The sequence below is a fragment of the Ptiloglossa arizonensis genome, chromosome 6 (assembly GCF_051014685.1).
Source record: "Ptiloglossa arizonensis isolate GNS036 chromosome 6, iyPtiAriz1_principal, whole genome shotgun sequence".
Classification (NCBI taxonomy): domain Eukaryota; kingdom Metazoa; phylum Arthropoda; class Insecta; order Hymenoptera; family Colletidae; genus Ptiloglossa; species Ptiloglossa arizonensis.
The window spans coordinates 25,648,584-25,673,945 of NC_135053.1; the positions used below are offsets into that span (position 1 = coordinate 25,648,584).

The 25,362-nt window shown below is 50.3% G+C and overlaps 2 protein-coding genes across 2 annotated transcripts in view; one reads left to right on the forward strand and one right to left on the reverse strand.

Moving 5' to 3' along the window:
* LOC143148479 (uncharacterized) overlaps nucleotides 1-25,362 on the forward strand; it is a 91,334-nt gene that overhangs the window by 43,898 nt on the left and 22,074 nt on the right. The window lies entirely within an intron of this gene.
* On the reverse strand, nucleotides 195-24,776 carry LOC143148276 (putative G-protein coupled receptor B0563.6). Its single transcript, XM_076314464.1, has 5 exons — nucleotides 24,476-24,776; nucleotides 1,819-1,968; nucleotides 1,263-1,513; nucleotides 860-1,147; nucleotides 195-682 (listed from the first exon to the last, which is right to left on the reverse strand). The coding sequence occupies exons 1-5, from the start codon at nucleotides 24,774-24,776 to the stop codon at nucleotides 419-421; spliced, it is 1,254 nt and encodes a 417-aa protein (XP_076170579.1). The 3' UTR covers nucleotides 195-418.

The window sequence follows — 25,362 nt, forward strand, 5'->3', positions numbered from 1 at the left end:
CGACGGTGTACAGTGGTGTCTCGCGTGATTGTTCGAAAGCCGGCAATTATCGATACGCGAAGCACGATTCGAAAACGTTTTCGTAGCTGTCGTTCACCGAAGTCGAAGAAATACAAACGAACGCTACTCGATCGCAACGGTGACCTTCGAACGGTACGCAGTTGTTGGTAAAATTTCCCGACGAATCGATGTAAAAAGCAACGAAGAACGATCGCCTCGAATCGAGCTCCCGGGCTAGATCCGAGGAACGAAACTTTCGATACGCGAGAACTCGTTCGTTCCTCGACTTCGGTGCTTCGCGTCCACGAAGACGAACACGGTACACCGAGAAATTCGCACGAAATTCGAATTTTCAGCAACGGATAGCTTCCGAGGTAAATTTGGAAAGAACCGTTCGACGGTTGGTAAATTCGCAGAGCTATACGCTAGCGCGCGCAAAGTGTCCGGGAGTCGCTAGAGCGGTCGTCGGTGGTGTGGTGGTGGTCGTGGTGGTCGTGGTGGTCGGCCTTGGTAACGGAGAACGCTTCATGGGCAGTCCTCTTCCGGCCTGGTCGGTGTGTCCCCAGGGCCACTGCAGAGTACGGATCAAGGTGTTACGGAAGTCCTCCGAGAACAGGCAGTAGATATAGAAGGTGATCGAGTAATTGATCACTTCCAACAAGTTGGCCAGGGCGCGAAACACCTGGAAATCATCGTTGAACGTCTATGGTAGCGAGGAAGGATTGTTCGCGAGCACGTTTCGCTTGGAAACACCGCGATCGAATTACCACGCGTTAGTTCCAATCTCCGCCGCCAGGGAAGATCGGAGCGGAGCGTACAGGGCTAACGAACCGAACAGGAGGAGACCGGGGCAAATTACCTGGTACGGATAGTGACTGAGTATGCTCTCTCTCAAGGTGACGTTCAGAATTACCATCGGACTGACGCAAACGAGGAACAGGATACTGGTGCTGCCCAAAAGGAGAACGAGCCTTCGTTCCTCCGCGTAGGTTCGCGGGTCTTCGTCGCTGCTCACGGTCCTGGACAGCGTCATTCGACGTCGACGATCGCAGGATCTTCGATAGACTATCATTATCCGGAGATTGAACCCGGCGAGGAGGATCGTCGGCGCCACTTTGAACACGATCTCCAGGGCCACTTTGTACACCTGACGAAAAATTACCGTCAATCGAAATACGGAAACTCTGTTCTTTCCTCGTCGAGAAAACTCTCTAAAAATAACAGACAGAGAGAGAGAGAGGAAGAGTAATAATTTTGATTACTTGATAAAACAACGAGTCGAGAAAGGACTGGTTCTCCCTCTTCTGATAGATGACGGGGCCACCAGGTGCGAGGAAGCAAGTCGTAATTTCGCCCCGAAACGCACTCGGCAGATAAACCAGGAACGTTGCCAGGGGGATGAGTACCACCGTCAGATGAGGAGGACCGCAGAGCGGGCGAGTGTGTTGACCGGGATGACAAACGCTAACGTAACGTTCCACCGTTAACGCCAGCAGCATCATCACTCCGACCCCTGCAAAGCCGATCGACTCTTCGCTCACTCGTTCGAACAATGATGCATTCAGCTGGTTTGTTCAACGTCTGTGCGCAATTGGTAATACATTTACCGTTAAAATGTACTCGTGGCTTGATAAACTCTTACGGACCGAAACAAAGACGAAGGAACGATTGAAAGAAACGAGCCATTCGACGAGATTCGTTGAAAAATCAAGAGGAAAAAATAAAATAGACGAAGTTAGACCGCGCGCGGTTCGGAATTAAAGTGACTCGAAGCAGCTGATCGGATCGATGCCACGAAACGATAGAGAAAGTTCATACCCAGGCAACCGTTCCCGAGAAACAGTTCGAGATGAGTATGGTAAAATGCCTGAATCCAATTGCTCCACCGCCCTGTTTCTTTGTGAATAAGAACTCTCAGAGCGAACGGGATGCAGAAGAAAATCGCGAGAAGCGCCGCCGCCGAGTATCCTGCAACCAAACGGTAACACGGTTAGCTCGCGTTCGGTGAACCGACCGACGGCGAACGAGCGTATCGCGCACCATCTACGCACCTAACCAGCCTTCTTTTAAATATACCTACGCGAACCACGCCCGGCATATTTTCCACCCCGAGCCCGATAAAAATCGTTGGACAAACTTTCTTAATTATCCAACGCGTCTCGATCCTCGCGCGACCCGGCCACGGACACTTTACGCGTTCCGCTTTCGACGTAATTCGCCGCGCAATTAAAACACGCCGAGAGTTCCGACGATATGTAGCCGTTCGACCATAAAATTCGAATTAAAACGCGGTGCAACGTAAAGGTTTCAATTAGGCGGACGTGCAAGATCGCGGGAACCCGAGGAAATTACCCACGAACTCTGTAACGAGTTTCAACGTTTCAAGTTTAAAAACTACAACGAACAGCTGGATTTTAAATCACCGAGATTACGAATTTCTCATTCCGCTGTTTCCAGTTACCACTTCGACGTTCGAGATTGGCAATTTTCCGATCGTCGTACCGAACGTTTCGTTTGGATCGTTCGAGATTACTTAAGTGCTCGTTCGTCCCTCTTTTTCGCTCCCAATTTATCTTTATTTTCATTTCTCCCGCGAAGCAATTTATAACCGGTGACTCGAATTTGCGTCCAATAAAGGGAAAACTCGTTGAATTCCGTCACTCTTCCTTCGCGTTCTTTTCGGTACAAGTGGTGCCATCGGCGGCAAAACGTCCAAACTCGTAGTAAAATAGTTTTCCATTTTAACGATTAGATGGCGTCACAACCTTCAATATACTACAAAATTCGGATACCAACGAGATAGAGGTTACTTAAGTACTCATTCGTCCCTCTTTTTCTCTTCTAATTTATTTTTATTTCCATTTCTCTCGCGAAGCAATTTGTAAACCGGTGACACGAATTTGTATCCAACAAAGGGAAAACTTGTTGAATTCCGTCACTCTTCCTTCGCGTTCTTTCCAATACAAGTGGTGCCATCGGCGGCAAAACGTCCAAACTCGTAGTAAAATAATTTTCTATTTTCACGATTAGATGGCGTCACAACCTTCGATATACCAAAGATTCGGATACCAACGAGATAGAGGTTACTTAAGTGCTCGTTCGTCCCTCTTTTTCGTTCCTAATTTATCTTTATTTTCATTTCTCCCGCGAAGCAATTTGTAACCGGTGACACGAATTTGCGTATAACAAAGGGAAAACTCGTTAAATTTCGTCACTCTTCCTTCGCGTTCTTTTCGGTACAAGTGGTGCCATCGACGGAAAAACGTCCAAACTCGTAGTAAAATAATTTTCCATTTTAACGATTAGATGGCGTCACAACCTTCAATACACCAAAGATTCGGATACCAATAAGATAGAGGTTACTTAAGTGCTCGTTCGTCCCTCTTTTTCGTTCCCAATTTATTTTTATTTTCATTTCTCCCGCGAAGCAATTTGTAATCTGTGACACGAATTTGCGTTTAACAAAGGGAAAACTCTTGAATTCCGTCACTCCTTTTCCTTCGCGTTTTTTCCGGTACAAGTGGTGCCATCGGCGGCAAAACGTCCAAACTCGTAGTAAAATAGTGTTCCATTTTCACAACTAGATGGCATCACAACCTTCGATATACCAAAAAATTCGGATACCAACGAGATAGAGATTACTTGAGTGTTCGTTCGTCCTTCTTTTTCGCTACCAATTTATCTTTATTTTTATTTCTCTCGCGAAACAATTTGTAACCGGTGACACGAATTTGCGTCTAATAAAGGGAAAACTCGTTGAATTCCGTCACTCTTTCTTCGCGTTCTTTCAGGTACAAGTGGTGCCATCGGCGGAAAAACGTCCAAACTCGTAGTAAAATAGTGTTTCATTTTTACCATTAGATGGCGCCACAACCTCCAAATTACCAAAGATTCGGATACCAACGAGATAGACTGGACGTTTTTTCACTGACGCGTTTAGTTTAAACCTTACGCTCGACGCGGCTGATATTTTATATCAGCCCGAATCGATGATATCGCGAAAGAGCATTGCCCACAGTGTCTAGCATAGATCTCGGATGTGTTGGTACAACACGACTCTAAATACCGACCTGTTTAAATGTCAGTAGTACGGTGGCGACCTCCGTGTCGAACCGATAATACGGGAAACTACGTCTCGTGTACAACTGAGCTAAGTTTACTGCCTCTATTGACTCCGATGGTGCGGACGAACGTGATTCCCATAGTCGCCATCTCCGAAGATAGAATACAGAATCACCGACTTGTCGAGAAATCGATACTTTGGTTCGGGAGATAAAATCTTTCGCTAAATGTACCTTCTGTATTATACATCATCGGTGATTTTGTTCAACGACAATAGAGCATCGTATTCTAAAATCTAACGTTTCAAGTATAACGTATTTGCCTTTGTCAAGTTCAAGGTCTTGTACCTTGAATTATCGATGGTCAATCGAACCGTACCGAACGAGTCGTTAACGTAAAAACGAAGCGAATGGTAACAGGATTGCGATAGAACGATCGTTGTCGCGAAGCATTCGAGTCTCCGTAATGTTTGCCAATAAGATAACTCGGAGCGTCTCGTTCTCGATTACCGGTAACGTTCGAATTCGATCGATATCGACAACGGAATCGGTGAACTCATCGAGCGTGCCCGTCGCATTGTACTCCCTTGGAACTTTTCTCTCGAACTGGTTCCGTCAGCACCGTTAAGACGAAATTACGCGTTAGCTTTAAATTACGATATCCGACCAACTGTCGTCGGCCATTCTTATCCGAGATGCGTCTTTTATTGGCTCCGTCCGTTACAATTGTCACCGACTGCCTCTCCTTATTGGATCGATTTTTATACTTCTCTAACGAGAGAAAGGAACTCGAACTCCTTTAACTTTCGTTTCGTCCGCGAACGACAAACTGTTCTCGACTACTCTCGCACAGGGCTGGCTCGATCGTTATCCTCGACCGCGGAACCGATAAAAACCGGAAAACTCGCAAACAGCAGTTCGTTCGAGGGATACGTCGAATGTTTCGTTGCAAAGTTTAGTTAACGTTATCGAGTACGTTTAACGAACGTTCACACCTTCGAATAACTGTCTCTTCGACGATCGAACGCTCTTATCGTTGAACTCGATGATCGAACGCTCTTATCGTCGAACTGGACGATCGCACGCTCTAATCGTTGAACTCGACGATCGAACGCTCTTATCGTTGAACTCGACGATCGAACGCTGTTATCGTCGAACTCGACGATCGAACGCTCTTATCGTCGAACTCGACGATCGAACGCTGTTATCGTCGAACTCGACGATCGAACGCTCTTATCGTCGAACTCGACGATCGAACGCTCTTATCGTTCAACTGGACGATCGAACGCTCTTATCGTTGAACTCGACGATCGAACGCTCTTATCGTTGAACTCGACTATCGAACGCTGTTATCGTTGAACTCGACGATCGAACGCTCTTATCGTTCAACTGGACAATCGAACGCTCTTATCGTCGAACTCGACGATCGAACGCTCTTATCGTTGAACTCGACGATCGAACGCTCTCATCGTTGAACTCGACGAACCGACGAGTCCGAGAACTGTTCAAAGATCGAGAATCGATTCTCTTGTTTCGTATCGTCGAAGAAACGATTGTTAACCGTTCGATACTCGAGGATAGTGTGTCTCGATATTTATCGATCGAACCGTTCACGTATCTCGTTAGAAATAAAACGAACGACGATGTTGCAGTCGACGTCGAACGATCGATAAGAAACATTGCTGCCCTTGTCGCTTCTCGACTGTCTCGTAATTATTGGGCAGTCGTCTGTCCTCGTAGTTTCTTCCCCTCGTTGATCTCGCCAGGAGACAGCATCGTTTACGTATCTATATCGCGCAGATACACGCCTCGAACCTAACAAGGAATCAATTTCATCGTCCACGTTCTAACGCGATCAATTTTTCTACCCAACTTTCCTCGAAATGAACACCTTCGTCGTCTTACTTCGCGAAAAACGAACCTTTAACACTTTCCACTCGGGAGGCTATCCTCGATCGCCACTCAATTCGGCGTACTTCTCTCCGATTCGGAAAACCATCGTGGTTTCGAATTGAAATTAAAATTCAATTACTACTTTCTCGTGAGATGTAGACGTATGCATATATGAAATGTTGAAATGAAAATGCTCCGTTTGAAATTAATTACACGATTTCAAGGATTTCATCGAGGTGCTGGTTTTTGGTAGCGGAGAAGCTTCGAGTGCAAAGGGTTAAACGTTGAAAAATCTTCTGGAAATTATTCCGATAACGACACCAAACCGTATTCAGTTACAATTTCGATATTCGTTAACACCTCGACGCGACAATCGCGAATAGATGCGTATCTGTATCGACGAGTAAATTATCGAATAGCTCCATCGTCTACACAATAGTTTGTTCGATATCTTTTTTTTCCCATTGTAAAAAAACACTACGACACTTGGATTTTAAACGACTGTAAATATAGGAACGAATCTAGAGATCTACGCGAGACTTTACACACGTTCGTCAAACAATAGTACCATCTCTGAAAAAAATAAACCAACCGACTCAACAGCTTCGTTTCTTGCCCAACGACAAAATTTGTCGATGAAACCGTTATACGTATAGGTCTATAAACGCGATTGAAAATGTTCGTCGGCGTCGTTTCGTAGTTTCCGCGCGATTCGCCGCGTCCTGAAATTCGATTCAGCCGGAAGGATCGATTCGGTTCCAAGGAAGGAAGGAACACGCAGAGTCGGATCAACGAGATACCGAGCCGTTTAAACGTCTCGGTTCGTTTGTCACGGCTTATGTCGCTGATTGCTCCCGATTCTCCGCGTTCGTCCAGCGTGCGCGTGTTCCCTGCTAAAAGAAGAATCCTCTCGAAAGAGCTCGCGACCGTTCCGGGAACTTTGCCGTCCACTTCCGGCCGGTTCTGTTTGCGGAACCGAGTACACGTCGGGATTCGCGCGGGATCCGAATGCTTTTAATAAAATGTAACCGTGTCCGCTCCACCGTTTCCTTTGCTTTTCTTTCGTTCGGATCGCAGCCAGAGAAGGTAACCGACGCTCGAGCGTTAATAACGCGAATCGTTTATTCGTTCGTGGCGATAAATCTCCCACTTGGATAGCACGCGAGTCGCCACGAAGCTTTCGAAACCTCCTTGGACCCGAGTACCTTCGATCGCGAGCCGCTTCCATTTTCCGCGCCAGCTCGGATAAATTCGCCTTTCCAACGAAGAAGAATCTCGCGACGAGAAGAGTTCTCTTTCCAGCTGATTTCCAGCTCGTGGTCGACGTCTTACAAATCGCGTCCCCGCGCCGAGATTTCATTTAACAAAGTCCCGAGGAAAGGACCGAAACAATACTCGCGCCACGGGAATTTCGTTCAAACTCGCCGCGAAACCGTCACGACGTTCGCTTTATTCTACGAACGAAACGGAGTGGCTTCTTTCGCGACGATAACGTTCCGTTCGTTCGTCGAAGAGCAAACGAAGCGTTGGTAGAATCGTGATCTTCGATATCGCGAAACATCTTTGCAACGATATCTTCCAAAATCTATTTCGCGACTCAAAAATGTTCCCTCCTCGTCGCGGTTCGACGATGATCGATTCGTCGGTGGGAGAAGTTTCGCGAGCGTTGAATCGCGTCGGAGCAAGCTCTGTTTCGTATTCGGCGAGCAAAGTATTCCATTTACCGAGATCGATGAAAACGGCGTACCCTCGAACGGTTCGAAGCGAGCGTAAAAGAGAAATTCTGGTCCGGTCGAGGCTGAAGCTTTCCTTTCGAAAGAGTTCCGAGACCGGTGTCTCCGTAAATGCTTTCGAACTTGACCCGATCCTATCGAGGCGGCTCTCTCGTGAACCGTTGTTTCGCGCGATCGTTCGAATCTCCGCGCGTAAATCTCCCGTAATATCTCGCGGCGCGGAACGAACGAACGCGAGGAGTTCAGAGCCAACCTGTTACCTCGGTGTCGTTAAATTCGGCTAATGAGTAGTTTTTTCCGCGCTAAAGAGCTTCGATCCGCGGATCGAGGTCCGCGGACAAGATCTCAGCGAGTAAGCGATGCCGAGCACGCGCGCGATCGTCCCTCGACCGTACCGTGAAACCGCGAACGAACAAAAGCGGGGGATTGAACAAAGCGGGCGCTGCCTTCCCTTGTTCGGCGCGTCGATCGCTTCGAATACCAAACATCGGGATTTCGCCACGCAATTCGAGCCACGCGGAAAACATACTCGCGCAAACGACCACCGAGACACCGAGCGTCTCGACTTTCCTCTCGTTCGCGACGAATTCCGACTCGTGACCGCGACACGGACCATAGAGCTACCGTTACGCACTCCTGGATTAAATTTACAACATTTACGAAATTTCATTCGTAACTTCTCGTCACTCGCGGCACACGATTCCCCGCAAAAGTTACAGTTTCCGCGAAACCAGCCGTATCCGTTGGGATAAATGCAACGATGACTCCAGTAGGGACACGAGTTTATGGTGCACAGTTTGGTAGGTTGTTCGATAAGTTTTTTCGTTCTGTGCAACTTATCGAACAATGCTACTTTGAACGGTACTGTTCGGTAAGTTTTATCGAACGACCAATTGAACACAGTCCCTAAAAGACAACGTAATAAATTGTTCGAGAAGTTTCGTCGTTCTATGAAACTCATCGAACGATACCGTTAGGTTGCTCGGAAAGTAATTTCGTTTTTTTTTTGGTGAATGTGAAACACGATTTTTTTAGAGCGCATAAACATTTTATCGAATCATGTATTCTCCATTTTCAAAAACGAAACGACTCTCCGAACAACCGAATACATTGTACGGTACTGTTCGATCAGTTTTATCGAATCACAAATTGAACACAGTCCCTAAAAGACAACGTAATAGATTCTTTAAGAAGTTTCGTCGTTCTATGAAACTTATCGAACGATACTATTAGGTTGCTCGGAAAGTAATTTCGTTTTTTTTTGGCGAATGTGTAACACGATTTTTTCAGAGCGTATAAACATTTTATCGAATCATGTATTCTCCATTTTGGAAAACGAAACGAATCTCCGAACAACTCAATACTCTGTCCCTAAAAGACAACGTAATGGATTGTTCGAGAAGTTTCGTCGTTCGATAAAACTTACCGAACAGTTCCGTTCAATGTAGCATTGTTCGATAAGTTTTATCGAACGACGAAACTTCTCGGACAATCCATTGCATTGGCTTTTAGGGACGGTATTCGATTTGCCAAAACGTGGTCGTCAACGGTTTGGCCGTTACCTTTCTTTCGGTCTCCTTCGCTCGGTCACGAACGAAGAGCAGAGAAAAGCACGGGACACTGTTCGTCGCGAGCATCGGGTTAGTAAACCTCCCTGTGCGTTACGATAAACCAGATATTATAATCCCAACTTCTACAACAATATCAAATTGCATATAAGAACACCATCCATTGAACAAAGTCGGTCAACTACCTACCTCGATCTGGGTCGTAACTCCGAGACTTCTATTGAAATCTTCGATACGGTGAAACCGCGGCTACGCTTTTGGTAATATATTATAAAATAACCTTCGATGCTCTAAAGCCGCGTTACGTCTTGGTAGGTTCCGTGAAAACTCTGCACCGATCCAAATGCACCGAGGTGGCAGATTCTCGCCCGTAGAGAAGTCTTCCTTTACGATTCTCTTACGCGGACTTACATTTCGTCGATCTTGACCAAGCACGGGGACAATCTCCTCGTTTGATACGTTATTCGAGGAACTGGCCCGTAAAAAGAGCGTCGATTTGAACGCGTAACGCGAGCGGATCAACGAGGAACCACGCGGTACGGTATTGCCCTTTTATCGAGACACGGAGAACATTTTCGGTCGTTCGAACGATATTTCTACAAAGCAGCGAACGCTGCGTAAAAAAGTACGGTACGCTCGTTCGGTACGGTGCGTTAGGTGTCTCGTCCCGGTGACTCGCTCTCACGAGAGCGAAGAGGGTAAAAGCTGCCCTTCGTAGGTATCGAGGTCGACCGCGGTCTCCGCGAATTCCCTGGTTAACGTTACATCGTCCTGAAATTTATTTGAACGTTGTGTGCTCGGTTACGTGGCCGGTGGTTGTCGCTCGACGAGCGAATATTCACGAAATGGATCGGTTTCAGCGACCATCGGTTCGGTAACGTTTCCAACACTGTTTTTTCGCGAGCCGGATCAACAGGATCGAGTTCTTTTCCCTCGTTTCTCGCGTACTTCCGTCTCCGAAATTGGACACCGAACGGTTTACACACCGGCTCGAGAGTATCGCGAAACCGGGTACACGGATTTGTACGTTTTGAGACAGAGGAGAGGACTCGTTCGAGGGGAACGAGGTCCTGCGAGGTGTGAGCAGAAAGTGGTCAGCGTCGAATCGATTCGTTTGAACGAAAGTCGAACGATCGGTAGAGTACACTGAACGAAGAAGATCGAGTAATTGGCGACGACTTGTACGGATCGAACGCGATTCTTTCGAAAGAGATTTCGGTGCGCGAGGATCTCTGGACGATTCGAAGAGTACTTCTCTTCTCGGTGATCGACGCTGTCGGTGGTTGGAAAGATATGAAAGAATCGCGAGTCGTGACCCTCGCAGGGTTCGCGATCGAGGGACGATCGGTCGACGCTGTCCCCGTTCACCGTAACCCGAGACCTCTTCGTCTTTCGTTTTTACGGCTAGCTAAAATTCCCGTTTCGCGATAAGGTTTTACCGCAATACGGGTCTTCGGTAGAGGATACATCGTACGCTCGTTTGCGGCAAAACGAAGAGAGAAACCGGGTCGTAACCTCGCGAACGCTTACCCGGGGTGAAAACTCGCGGCAACTCGCGCGATAGAAACGAGCTCGGTTGTCGCGGTAATAAACCATTCGGCGTTAATATCGCCGGTAACGAATCCAAGGGGGTGACAAACCGATCCCGGGACGCTGCAGACTTTCGATCGAACGAAGCGCCGGCGAACTCGAAAGCCCGAGGGAGCCGAGCGAGTTCTCGTACCTCGACCCGGTGGCCTCGAGATTTTGACGGACGGTGCGAAATCAACCGGCCGCTCCGAGCTCTTTCGTTCGATTTGATTTATATACCGGAAATGTCCCGATATTGCGCGAACAACGGGACCGAGTCGGTAAAAGTCGTCGATAAATTATAAACGAGCGTAAAAAGAGGAAAGAAACGGAAATTAACGGAAATTACCTCCCGATGCTTTCCTTCCTTCCTTCGGAACGAACGAACGGACGAAAAAACGAGAACGGAGGGAAGGAACGAGATACCGTACACGAGGTTTTACGGTAAACGGATTACCCGGATTACGGGGTACGTTTAAGGGAACAAATAGCTGGAGCGAAAAAATTGACCGTACGGCGCATGCATGGAGTTTGCTCGTTTTCGAATTCCGGCAACGAGACGGGTAGTCGAGTGGATCGGTTACGAACGGGGAGGAGTGCGTCGAACGCGAGAACGGAGACCGATCGGAAAACGAGTTACGCTAGATTTTCAACGTACCGTTTCTCGAAAATTCGATTCGACGTTCTCTCGGACGCGCGACGATTCCCGCGACGTGGACGCGTTTGCCTAGCATCGGTTCGCGTACCGCGCCGACACGACGAAGAGAACCGCTCGCCAAAGGGACACCCTTGAGCTCGCGATACGCGTAACAATTTATCCGCCTCGGACTCGAGGAATAATGGCAAATGCGCGCTCATCCCGAAAGAATTGCCGCGCGTTTAAAATTAATTAGCGCGCGAAAAGCGAGCGCGCGGACACAAGCACGGAGCGCGGGCTCGTTACGTGACTCGACCGAGCTGCGGACGCGACGCGTTTTAAAAAGCTCGCGGAACCGCGGAACGTGTTCGCGCCCGCGACGGAATTAATTCGCGAGTGTCCTCGACCCTCGGGGGAAATAACGCGGCTCGGCGACGTCCCGCGTATCGCGAGAAATCCTCCCCATACGTTGAAATCGACCTCGCCCGATACAGACCTCGACCCGATCCTCTTCTCCTTACCTTTTCCCCTACGAGACCCTTTTTGGGAGGGACGCTGGCGAATTTCTTCCTCGAATCGAAACTATCGTCCCTCGAGCCGGGGTCCAGCCGCCTACCAACCGTGCAATCGTTTTCGAGTAACGTTCAGTCGCGCGTCGATTATGAATATCGACGAGCCTTCTTTCCTCGAGAACGTAAACAGTGGCGGGGATAATTCGGTACCTTTTATCGGGGGACGAACGCGACCCTTTAACGAGGAGTTGCTCCATTTCTCGCGCAAGAAACAGACGAACGATTGCTCGTTTCGAGCCGAGATTTTCACCGAAGAAAATTAACGTCGTTGCGGATATTTGCGCAACGGTCTCCGCGAATGCGAGCCGAGCGAAATCTCGTTTCTTTCCGAACGAAAGTAACTTCAAAGGCGTGCCGAGACTTTGAATCGCCGTGTTCTTAATCGAAATATTTCTCGCGCGAATCTTTCCCTCGTTCTTCGCGATTCGTCTACCGTGGCTCGAAGGAAATTAACTCGAAACTCGGTTCGCGTACGTTTCGAACCTCTGTTGTTCAACGATACGATAACGCTTCGTCCTCTCGAAATCGAGCGAACGCGTACGCGACGATCGTTACTTCTATTCGCAACTCGTCGAAACTCGTTCGTTTCTCGTTCGTTTCCAAAATTTTGATCCACGATGGATAAGAGTCGCGAACGAGAAAGAAAGGAGAGAACGCTCGTTCTCAGCAATTTTACGTTCCGTTCCGAGCAGACGCGAAAGCCGATAATATTTACGACTCGGTCGGCCACCGTCTCGAGAACCTAAATCCGAGGACCACCGTTGGGAAAATCTTTCCACCTTTCGGCGATGAAATGCACGGCGGGAGGAAAGTTTTCCACGCGTATTGTTCGTATGTATTCTTAAACCGTGCGGGAACGCAAGAGGGACAACGATTCGGAATTTTATCGCGTTCGTTCTCTCGAGGACCAAAGTCCACGAACGTTTCCGCGAGACGCGCCGAAACTCCAAGCGAAAAGAAAACGACGACGAGATCGGAGCGAAGAGGCGGGCTCGGTAACGAAGTTAAACGACGACGTAAGAAACAACAGGTCGGGAACAAACAGTGTCGTTCGCGAAGTTTCGGACCGGAATAAAGATCCTCGCGGCCGGGGAATACCCGTCGGCTGTAATTTTTACGAGCATCTTTCCAGTCCTACGATAACGAGTGATGGCGACTTTTCGAAAGGTCGCTGGAATTTTTATTTTCGACGGTTCGAGTTTCGTAAAAAATTCGTCGGTCCTCGCGTTCGACAGCTGCGGAGAACATACTCCGTTGGTTACCAGTGCAGAGTTATTCAACGCGCGGCTCCGTGCTTCTCCTCGAGGAAGCGAGGAGAAAATTCGCGCCCGAAGAATCTGGACGTGTCCTTACGCAGGAACGATTGGCAAGTGGCGAGGAGGGAAATCTCGCGAGAGAGCCGTGGAAGCTTCGTTTGGACGTACCGCGAACGTAAAATACCGAGAACGAAGCTTAAGATCGGGGCCACTGAATCTGCTTAGCTGTCGAGCGAAACGCAACCTCGTCTCCGCCTCGCTCGACGGAGCTGACGAGCTTCCACAATACCGGCCCGGCCGGCTTCCGCCGCTCGCGCTCTTCCTCCACGACGGCATGCAAATTCCGCGTAACGCCCTAAATGAACATCTTTTGCATCCCCTTAAGATAGCGCGGACCCCTCCGTTTCTTCCGACGTGTTCATTTTTCGAGTTTCCCGAAGCGGGAACGACGAGAGGCTCGTGTCGGAACGTTTCCCGCGAGCTCTACGTTCCTCGTACGCGGAACGAGGGATTTTAAACGTCGACCTCGACGAGAGACGTACAATATTCCGAAAGCGAACCGAAAACGGGCTCCGCGGCCCTTTTCCATTCCTCGGAGGGCGTAGGAAGGGCCCTCGATTTTTTCTTTTTTTTTTATCGCAAAGTTTAGAACGCTCGGTTACCTAGATTGGTTTTATTTCGTCGATAGGTACGCACGGTTTTCGATCAACGACTTGTTCGAGTACTCGATCGATTTTCCGCGAACTCTACGTTCCTCGTACGCGGAACGAGGGATTTTAAACGTTGCCCTCGACGAGAGACGTGCAACCTTCCGAAAGCGACCCGACGCTGACTTCAACTGGCTCCGCGGCCCTTTTCCATTCCTCGAAGGACACAGAAAGTGCCCTCGATTTTTCTTTTTTTTTATCGCAAAGTTTAGAACGCTCGGTTACCTAAATTGATTTTATTTCATGGATAGGTACGCATTCGATCAACTTGTTCGAGTAACTCGATCGATCGATTCGCAAGTAGTCGTTCCTCGCGGAAGAAAATCGCGATCCGATAGAACGCTGTCCCGATGCAACCAATAAAGATCTCTCCTCGATGACCGGTACGGCCGAGCGGAAAGTCGAAACTGTGCGCGCGTACGCGAACAATGCCGGACCGTTGCTCGTTCCCGAAGCTTTCAAAGTTGCAAATTCGCAAAAATCCACAGCGGAGTAGTCCGAGAGTCTGCAGTTTGCGAGTTTTCGAGGGGAGAAGGACGGTATCCGTTCGATGCATATAATTTGACGCAGGAGAGCCGGAACGATAAATTTTGTTTTCGGGAAGAAAGTCGAACGTCGTTTCTACGAAAGAGAGCGGAAGAGAGGGGCGACTCTTTCCGGGCAATCTCCGAGCGCGCGAGTTTATAAAAATCGAGTGGCGCTCGAAACGTATCATCGCGCGAGTTTATAAAAATCGAGTGGCGTTCGAAACGTATCATCGCGCGAATTTATAAAAATCGAGTGGCGCTCGAAACGTATTATCGCGCGAGATACGTCGCGAGACATCGCGTGGCACGGTTTTTTGCTCGTGGAGGGTACCTCGCGTTCGAGACGTCGGCGTCTTCGGAGAACGTTCGGCGAGAAAGTTGCGTTTCCGTCAATTTCGCGTCGCGTGTTCCGCGCTCGTGATACAAACGGCGACGCGCGGTGACAGGTTGGTTCGCGGACACGGAAAATTATTCGTTTCGCAAATGTCGATGCAACCGATGGCGAAACGTCATCCACGGGACGAGCGCGCGGGATAGCCAACCCACTTCCCGAATCTGTCGCAACGGCCAACGATCGTCGTAAAATCGTACGTCCAATTTTCCAACGCGCTCGAACGCGTTAAACGTCCGACAACGTCCACCGAATCGTTTTCTTTCGTCGGGAAACGGGCACTCGACGCGTTCGACGTCCGCCTCGATTTTGGAAAACGTTTTTCAAAACTACGTTGCGCAAAATTCGGAGCATCGCGATCGAAATCGCTCCTTTCTTTCGAAGGAGGTGACTCGTGGTGAGAAAATCGCGGAATCGTTCACCGACGTGCTTCGACGGTTCGTGCTTCGCGGATTTCTTTCGACGTTGAATAATTACGAACGAAATTTATACCTTTCCGTTTTTTTTATTTCGCTGTTCAACGACGAGAGAAATAATTACCCCGAGCTCGAAGATAAACGGCAAAGGTGACCTTGCTTTCCGACCCGATAGCCCGAGCGTCCCTTTTATCGCCCTTCAGAATTCACCCGCCGATCGGTGCCAGATAAGAACAAACTCGATAAAGGCAGAAGGGAAGAAACGCCGGGCGGGAAATAGCCAGGGTTTCGTGCGATCTTTCGACGCGCCCTTATCGACCTTGACCACGGATAACGGCTCGTTCTCGGACCAAACTTCCGTGTCGACCTTTATATATTCGTGCACTTGGGACCAACGTCGTACGCGTATTTCGAGGGGGAAAAATTAATGGCAAAAATTAATAGCGGAATAACGAAACCCGCGAGCGAAGGAACAGAGGTACTCGCTAACGACTATTAAATCTATCGTCGCGTCGAGATCGGGCAACATCGATTTAAATTACAACGCGAGCGCGATAAGGCGAAGGTTTCCTTCGGTATTGTTGCCTCTCCTTTTCAATTTTTCTGCCCAAAGTTGCACCGAGGGGGTAAGTTACAAGTACGTATTCGCGATCGCGTTCGATTTTGAAAAACGAATCGTTTCGATCGCCGAATCGTTCGTTCGGTCGGTTCTCGTCGAGCGTTCGATTGTTTCGTTCGCGGGGTTCGGGCGGTGAACGGGACAAATAGAAAGCAGGGTTTATCGATAAAAGGGTTTAAAACCCCGGTCTTACGACTCTCCTCGTTGAAAATTCATCGCGCGGTTTGATAAAATATCGGGAAGCATCGGCGAAGAAGAATCGAACGCGTAATTGCCGTCTTAGGAGCGAGTAACGTGGAAACCTTTTACGGTCCTCGTGAATATTTATCGAATAGGGCGGGCTCTCTAATTTTTTAATACGCCGCTCGTCGTCGTCGTCTCGACGATTCGATCGAACGCGACGGATCGATACACCCCCGGCGAGTGTTCGTTTTCTCCGAGGGAAACGTATTCGTCGAATCTTTCGTAGAACTCCGTTGTAAATTTCCCGCGACGGATCGAAACTAACCGACGCGAGGTCGCCGAAGCAACGTAACTTCCTCCGCTTCCCGAAAGATCGATCGTGTTTCGGAAACGAAATATCGAGACAGATTGCGAGAGTTGCTCGGTCCGGCGCAGCACCCCGGCGTTACGTAGGGACCGCCCTCCGTTTCGCCGGATATGAACGCTAACAAACGTAAATCATGGTTTGCTTCGTCGCGCGCGTTCCCAAAGAGAAACGACCTCAATTTCTCGACCGAGCCACCGTACAGGATGGATTACGAAGGATGGACTTAACGGCGCGGAAAGGAACACGAGCAAACAGATGCAAAAAAATCGAAAGCCCCGGGAACGCGATAGCGAAACTCGTAGACGGGGGAGGGAACGTAAGAGGAGACGAGCCGAGTCGTGGCCCCCCTTGATTAATTACGCGGCATCGTTCCATCGAGAACGAACCCCCTGTTAACGTCCTCGGCACGTCGCGCGGATAAACCCGCGGAGACGCGCTCGGAAATCCGAATCGGAGCTCGCGAGACTTGCCGCGAACGAGACAGCTAATTACCGCGTAAGAAAAAGAAAACTCGGACCCCGTCCCGGGAAAGTTTGCGAGCCGTCCGTTACGCAACCGCGTAACAAAAACTCTCGACAATTCCGCGAGTAATGTAAAATTAATTAGCGCGGGAAAAGTGACGACGCGCAAACACGGGGAACGTAACGGAGTCGCGGGCCGCTTACGCTCAGCGTTTTAAAAACCGCCGCGCAAACGCGTTCCCGTTCGTGCTCGCGAAAGAATTAATTTTTAACCGCGCGTTAAACGTAATCGATACTCCGCTTCGGTGTGCACCCCTGCAGCCGTAATTCCCGGCGAACCGTGCTCAAATTACTCCAGGTCGTATCGAGACGACACCGTCGCGCGCGAGAACAAAGATTCGCGCGCGTTATTAAAAAAATCATCGCAACTCGAGGAAACGGTTCTCGGTGGGGTCTCGGGGCGGTGCTCGCGTTGAACAGGCAAAGATTTCCAGGGAAACGAGTCGACGCGGTCCGCGGCCGCGTTATTGGATGTCGGTTCACCGGGTGTACGTGACTGCGAGCCCTCTTCCGCTCGTCAAACCGGAAGACGACGGTGTCGCGCGTAAACCGTAAATTCGAGCTCGAGCGGTGCACCGAGAACGCGTTGGTTTCGCGAACGAGACGACGGTGGGACCGGTACGTCGTATCGTTCGATTTCAATTTCTCGATGCAGCACGGAACGGAAGGGAAGGGACGGGTTGCGACCGACGAATCGCAACGATCATCGGATCGCTCGTACTCGAGCCCCTCGTTCGGGAGTACGCGTCTGGCTCGACCATCCACCGGTACTTATCCTCGGCACCTAATTGATTTTTACTCGTTAACCCGTTTTCCACGATTTTCGACAAATTGCCCGGCGGGTGCATCGATCGGCCGTCTCCACGGTTCGACGATTCGAGAACCGGCGTTATCGAGGATCGAGAAGCGAGCCAACGGTTCGCGCGACCAAGAAACTCGAATCCTCGCTGCTAATTCGATCGTTGCTCCAGCTAGGAACGCTCGACCCCTTTCCTCTCGAATTTAGCCGCAGCGGACGTTCGTCCCGCACGAAGCTAAAAAAGTTAAGTAAAGTCTATCGAGTTCGCGTACGCTCAAAGTTCGAATCGGGTTGACGGCCGTCCCGTACGTTTTTACGCTGAAACGAAGACGTCGGAGAAAAAGAATTCGTCCCGAGCTGGTGGCCGGGTCGAAGATTCTTCTCGAGATGCGACGGAGGTGACGAGAGGACCCGGAAGGGAAGCTCGAAAATTTGTAAACGCAGACGGGAGCGCGCAAACGGATTTGCGTAAAATTTGGCGAATCGAATAAACGAAACGGTCTTCCGGGAGGAGTTTTATCCGGACGCTGGTTGAAAGTTTGCTCGGGTTAGGCCGGGAGAAGCTGTCTCCGGTCGCGGTAACTCACCCTTAAGCCGACCGTACCCGCCGCGAGCCGGCCTCGACTCGGCCCGCTCGAGTCCCCGTCGAGCAATATTTTCAGTCTCCGCAATTTACCCCGCGACGTAAATCCACGGTTTTCCAATGTCTACGATTTCCTCGGATCGACGACGCGGGCCACAACCTCCGCTCAGATTTCGCGTTTCGCGGAAACCGTCGTTATCGTCGCGAGTAGTTGGTCGCCGACGACGAACGCTAATTACGTAACCTTGCGGATCGAGAGCGAGTCGTCGGTGGTTCGGGGACGACGGTTAACACGGCCGACGATCGAAGGCGTGGCGGCGTGCTCGTTAATATTCGTAAAGTTTCGAGCCCCGTGGAAAAATAGGGGAGGGGAGGGAGACAGGATGATCGTTTCAGCGATGTAGACGTTCCGCCCGGTCGAGGAAACTCGCGGACTCGTGAGATGCGATAACCGACGGACCGACCGTCGAACGGATACCCGGTGAGAAAGTTCGTCGACGGAACGAGGGATTTTTTGCTCGGATCGAGCGCGCTCGATCTTCCGGAAGAAGGTAATGGGATTCCGGGCGGAAGAGGTTCAGCAGGATAGCCGAGGAAGCACAGACCGAGCACCTTGCACACTTCGTTTCTCCCGGATTACGAAACTACTGCGATTCGAGTTAATGCGAGCACCTCGAATTCTTCCGAACTTCGTTAATGGGAGCCTCCTTTCGTCCATCCGCGCGTTTAGTACGCTCGCGTCCCTCGTACAGGTCGATCCAAGAGCAACCCCTCGCGGAGATCGAAGCATCGGAACCTCCTCTTTCCGGTGAAACGAAACCGCTTCGCGACGATTCGTACTCGTTCGACGGCACCCTCTTCGCCTCGAAGAAGGAAAGAACGCGCCGCGAAGAGGGTAAAGGCGCGTTCGCTCTCGACGGTGCTCCGATGAAAATTTGCAGCGGTGATCGACGACGACCTCGTAGATCCGCGAACGCGCGTAACTCGAAGCGAATCCGTGGAGAGGAATGGGAGGAGTATCCGATTCTCGTTCGATAACGGTGCCCGAAAGGTTCGTCTCTCCGAAATTTACGATCCAAAGAATCCCCATCGATCGATACGGAGATTCGACTCCGGCCGGAAACTTTTCCAAGCGTACGTAATTTTCGGAAACTTTAAACTCGTTATCTTCGACGTGGTTAAATTTCGCGATTAGTTTGCCGCTAATCTGCTACCACCGCGGACAAAGATTGTTCGCGAGTTCGTGGCACCCTGGAACGAGCGATAGGAAAGAACGATGGCCGCGTTTACTCGCCGGAGGGCACCAGCCACGTAAAAAGGTAGCGCGACGATGATTCAACGATCCTTGCGCTCCGCTCCGCGCCGCTAGATAATCGCGAGCCTTTTAAGATTCCACGGAAAATTCCCAGCGAAATATAATTAGAAGGACTCCGCTGGAAACTCGTTACGATCTTTCATTCGCGGATTTCCCTTTCGTCGCGGAAGAAACGGAACGCGCCTGTGCAATCTCGACGACGACGACCACGACCACGACGACGACGACGGGAGTCGCTAAAGTCTCCGAGAGGAAATTGGTTCGTAATTTGGTTCGCGGTGGCTTGCCGCGCAGAGTTTCGCCCATTATTGCGTCGCGATAAAGATAGGAATTGTTTTCCCCGACGCGGGTTAAATTTCCATATCCGCGATATTAAATCACCCCTCCCTGACACGAACCGTTACGCTTTTTTCGCTCGAGCGGGTGCTCGGGACTCGGGCTCTTTCGAATCGACCTACCTTATCGCGCGATCGACCAACCCGCTCCTTCGTAATTAACGCGGAAACCTAACGAAGATCTCGTCCTTGGTAATTTCGATGCAATTGTACGAAGAGACGAAAACGATCGCGTTTATTCGCGCGCGATTTTCAGAACTGTTCGATAAATCGGAGCTTCGAACGCGCGTAAAACTTGCGTAAATCTCGTCGCGGCGATATCTTTCGAGCGAACTGATCTCGCTCGTCGTAATCCGGTATCGTTCGATTCGAAAATAATCGAGACGACCGGCTCTCCCTCGCTTCGTCGAACGAAATGAATTTCGATTTCCATCCGACGAAACAATCGAGATTAGATTTTCGTAGGATTTTTATCCCGGCGTTCCCTCTGCCAGAAACGCGCGACCCTTGCGCCTCGATGTATCGTTACGAGCGACGACAGGTGTTCGCGTAAAACGAAGAGAGATCCAATCTGGATATCCCTTTGACGACCAACTTGCCAAGAACGAACCTCGAACGCGACGAACCGCGATCTTTGCGAACGCGCCCCCGAACCTTTCGAAAACTCGACCGAACGAGATCTTTTCGTATCTTTGAAAATTTCAACCTTCCGTTCGATCCACCCGAACGTTTCGACGCGTTCGACGAACGATCGAATTCGAGAGGAACGTAAAGTCACCCCGTTGCGAGCGAGCGAACGCGTTTACCGTCCAAGTTCGGCTCGAGTGGCCCGGGTAATCGAAAAATCGATTTCTTTTTATCGCGCTTTTACGCGGCCCGACGAACGCCGACTCGAAAACTTTCAACGAGTTTTTTTCCGTTCCGCGAAGCCGACTCGAGTACCGAGCTCCGTATCGACTCGAAGCAAAATTAAGTACGATTTCGGACCGACCCTTCGAAGAGTTTAACTTTGCTCCTGCGAACCGAACGAGAGACGAACGAAAGGAGGCGTTTATCCTCTCGAAATTAATTCTCGAAAAATGGTGAAAGATCGGTGATCGAAAATCAGCCGCGCCTACGCGTTTCCGTTGGTTCGGACAAGTTCCTTTGAAGCCGACGTACGCGGAAACACGCCACGTATGACGTATACGAGTCCTCTGTTTTCTCTACGTATACGTGACGTTCGACCGTAGCCGTCGTCATTTCCGTGCACGTCTCAAATTGCATTTCCTTACGCACAAATTCTTCAGCCCCAATATCCCACGGATAGCAATATTTCCATGCTCCGAGGCATGTCCTTTTAGTTCGATCTCATCCGCGTTCCCGACCCCGCTCTCGCCGTTGCTGTACATCGTGCATATCGATAGACTTCTAGGGCTTGCATATCTAACTTTCCTCTCTATTTACACGTCCGTCCTCGTCCGCGAACGACTGCCGATTCTCGTCGCGTCTTCGATCCCCTTTGCTAAATTTCTCATCCACGGGGAGCCTCGACGAGCCTCCGCGGCGAGCAAACGAGATTCTTCCGATAGCGCAAAGCGTAAAATTCCCTTTAGGATCGACTTTGATCGTCCTCGTCTCGATCGCGAGGCTGTTACGAGCAAGTCTCGTAACGAAGGAAGGGGCCAATCGCGAGGATGGACTCGATCCCGACGCGCGATCGGTAACGACGATACGTCTTCATCGTGCCAAGATCGCGTACGCAAAAGCGAGATAAAACGGTAGGGTACGGAACGACGAAAGTAAAACGAAACGAATAGATCTCGATCGCTCGTCTTTACCCGTGCAAAGATGTTCCTCGCCGGCAGCTACGGCCCAGCCGACGCACGCGGAGTCGTTGACATCGAAACGAATTTCCCTCGACTTCCGCGACGCAGTCCTCGAGCTCCGGAGTGACGGAGGTTCTCTGGACGGGAGCTGGAATCGATCTTGGTTCGCGCGGTTACAGCCGAGGAAATGGAACGTTGCTCCGTTCCGACGCAGACGGGAACCATTGGGTCAACGTCCAACGCGCTTCCTCGCGAAGCTTACAATTAGCAGGCCGTCTAATCCCATTTACGAGCAAGATGGATTAAACCGAGGACCTCGATGGATACCGAGGACCGTGCCGGTATGGAAACTCGAACCGACCAACGTGTCGCGCGTCGGAACGACTCGCGCTCGAACGGAAGCAACGGGAAGGAAAAAATATTCCAGCGGACGGAAAAGGGAGAGTGAAATTGCGAAAAATGAATCGAGGGGGACGAATTGGCCAAGTTCGATGGAACGAGGGACAACGAAGGGAAAATACCGAAGAAAGCGAAACGATGTTTGTAAAACAATGGGAGATCTCTGCCCGCGAAATATATACCGGTGAGGACCGAGCTCGAAAATATTCCCGTTCAATTTCGTCTCCGGGCTGTCCGACTTCCGCGTCGACAATGACGCGCGAATCCAACGCCTCGAGAAAAATCAAACGAAACGGAAATTTCGTGGGATTTCTTGCGCCCGGAAGGGATCGCTTCCTGCGGGTCCCGGTCTCGTATCCGAACGGTGCTTCTCCCCGAGCGTGATTTTCCCGATTTCCGCCCTCCGGAACCCCTCGCGACCCCTACGACCGAATATTGCGCCGAATAACCTCCTCGTAAATACGAATATTTTCCGACCCGGTTCGACGCTCCTACCCTCGATAGGGTAATTCCCGGAGAAGCGAAAAACTTCTCGAAATCGAATACTTTCCAAATACTAAATATCGTGCTCGCGGTCTCGCGCGGCGAATCCTACGGAACGGATCTATCGGCGCCGGTTGCGGTTATATCGCGCGCCAAAATACGCGATTCTACGAATCTTTTTGCCGAGAGTTACGCCACGACGAAACAGAACCGAGGTACACCGAGAAATTGTTTGCCCGCGCTCGACTATTTGCCCGGCCGATTTATGCATCGTTTAAACGATACAGAGCCGAGACGCGAGCACCGAAGAATCCCCGACTCGAGCTTCTTTGGCTCGAGATACGATCGTTGAATCCCGCAATTTGATATCTCCCAATAAGATACGAGGAGAGCGTCGGTAGAGGAAAGAACGCAAAACGTTGGAAAGTACACCGTGCACGGGTAAACATTTCGGAAATTGGAACTCGCGCGGAGACCCTACGACTCGCTAGGGAGAGTTTCACGGAGAATACCTACGAGAATGTACTTTCCTCGGCGACGCGAATTCGGCTCCGTTCGAAACAAAGAGCCGGGAACCTGGAAAACACCGATAATCGAATCCCCGAGTAATTTCCCCCTAATGTACCGGCATTGACCGACCGGAAACGAGCACGGACGTCGAGGGCACCGCGGAAACCATCGAATATTCCCTTCCAGCCGTCACCCGGGAAATCCGGAAAACCTAACCGCCCGTTCGACGACGAACCGAGCATCTTTCGATCGTTCTCTCGTTAACAGCTGTACGATAACTTCTTTTCTGGAAACTCAACGGTCAGCGATTTCGACGTCGAACAAAACTATCCACTTTATCTTTTCTTTTCAGACGCAATACCTAAAAATTCTAATTTTCCAACCACCGACACCCGCGCGAAAATATTTCCCAAACATCGGACTTTTTCTCGACCCGAGAGGCGTTCCCTTTCGAAAGTATATCGATCACGCTCGCCTCGTCCGAGTTTTGTTCGAACCTCGAACGAATTTTAAGAATCTTAACCTTCTCGTCTCCCCCCCTCGAGAAAGAAATTACAAGAGACGACGGATATCGAAAGTTTAAACGTTACGAGAAACTCGAACCGTAAAGTGGAATTAGACGCGAGTTAACCCGCTAATGAATTCGTGGGAGGAATGTGTCCCGCAGATAAGCCGCGAAATAAAAGTTTAGCCGAGGAATGTAGTTTGGAAGTTATCCGAACGTGGCCGTGTCGCGAATACTTTGGCCCGTAGTCAAAATCGCAAATTCACCGTTCCATTTGGCAGAGATTTCATATTTCCTCGGCGCCCGAGTACACCTCGGGTATAAAATAACGATTCGCGCGTTAATTTCGACGATTCGATTCCGCGCGTACGCGAGCGATGGAACTGCGGAATCTCCCGAACGCGGGACGTTTTTTGTCGCGCGGTGAACACCGATGGAAACGGGAGAGAATTTTTTCGACCGCGTACGAACGCCTCGAAGGTTTCGTCTCGGTGGAAAAAAAGTGTCGTCGTCGCGCGGAGCCGATAGAACCCACCGACAACGAGAAAGGTTCGATACTCGGTTCGGAAACGAAGACGAATTTTCATCCGAAGGGAAGCTCGTTTCCGTCAACGATCCGACTTCCCTCGACGATAATTACGCCCCGTTCGCCTATCGTTTCTACGGTGCGTGTTCGCGAAACGCGGTTCCGGGAACGGAACGGAACGGAACGACTTACCTCTCATGTAGATGTAAGCGGTTCCCCGCATATTGCGTCGGGTGAGGACGACCAAGTTCAAAATATTCCCGATGATTCCCAAGCAACAGATGGCGGGCAGGATAATACCGTAGCTGATCCTTCTCAAGGAGGGGGTTCGAGGATCCTCCAATACCTCGAGATCCTCCGGTAGAACGCATATCCGTGTACCGGTCGCGTTCGTCACCCCGTTCATCTTGCTTCTCCCCCTCTCGCGCGTGCACTCGTTTTCTCTCTGTTTCTCACATCTACGGCTACCGAAACCCCGGATCAAATAGTCCATTTCATCTCACATCGCGCGTATCCGCGTTCGTGACGCGCGAAACTCGATCGGCGTGCGTTCTACGTGTCGAATCCCGTTCCAGGGTGCGGGACTCGTCGTTCCACGCGTCTCGAGTTCTTCTCGTCCGACGTCTCTTTCATCGTCCCGATGGAGTCCCGATGGAGCGGCACCGAGGATGCGTGGAACGAATGCGGCGTTTAAAGAATTTCTCCTGGACGCAACAGGTGCAACGGCAACCCCGTGTTCATTATGGTCGCTCGAAAGTACGGGAATCGCGGCGGCGGCGAGTGGTTGGCTTCCTCGTTTCGGGGCACGATGGTCCTCGTCTCTCTATTTCCACGGGGAATCTCGACGCGCCGTGACGGTTTTTACGGTGCCATTTCCCATCGACCGGCGAATTCTACCGCCTTGACCTAGAAACGAAGAATCTCTTTTAACGCGGCTCGCCTCGTCCAACGTTACGGCACCAGTCGTAACTTTCGACGCGATCTCTTCCTTTCGAGCCTTACTTCCCTCTGGAACGATTTCCTCGCGACTCCTTCGACCGGATCAAAACACGCGAGAATCGCTTTTCGTTTTACCGTAG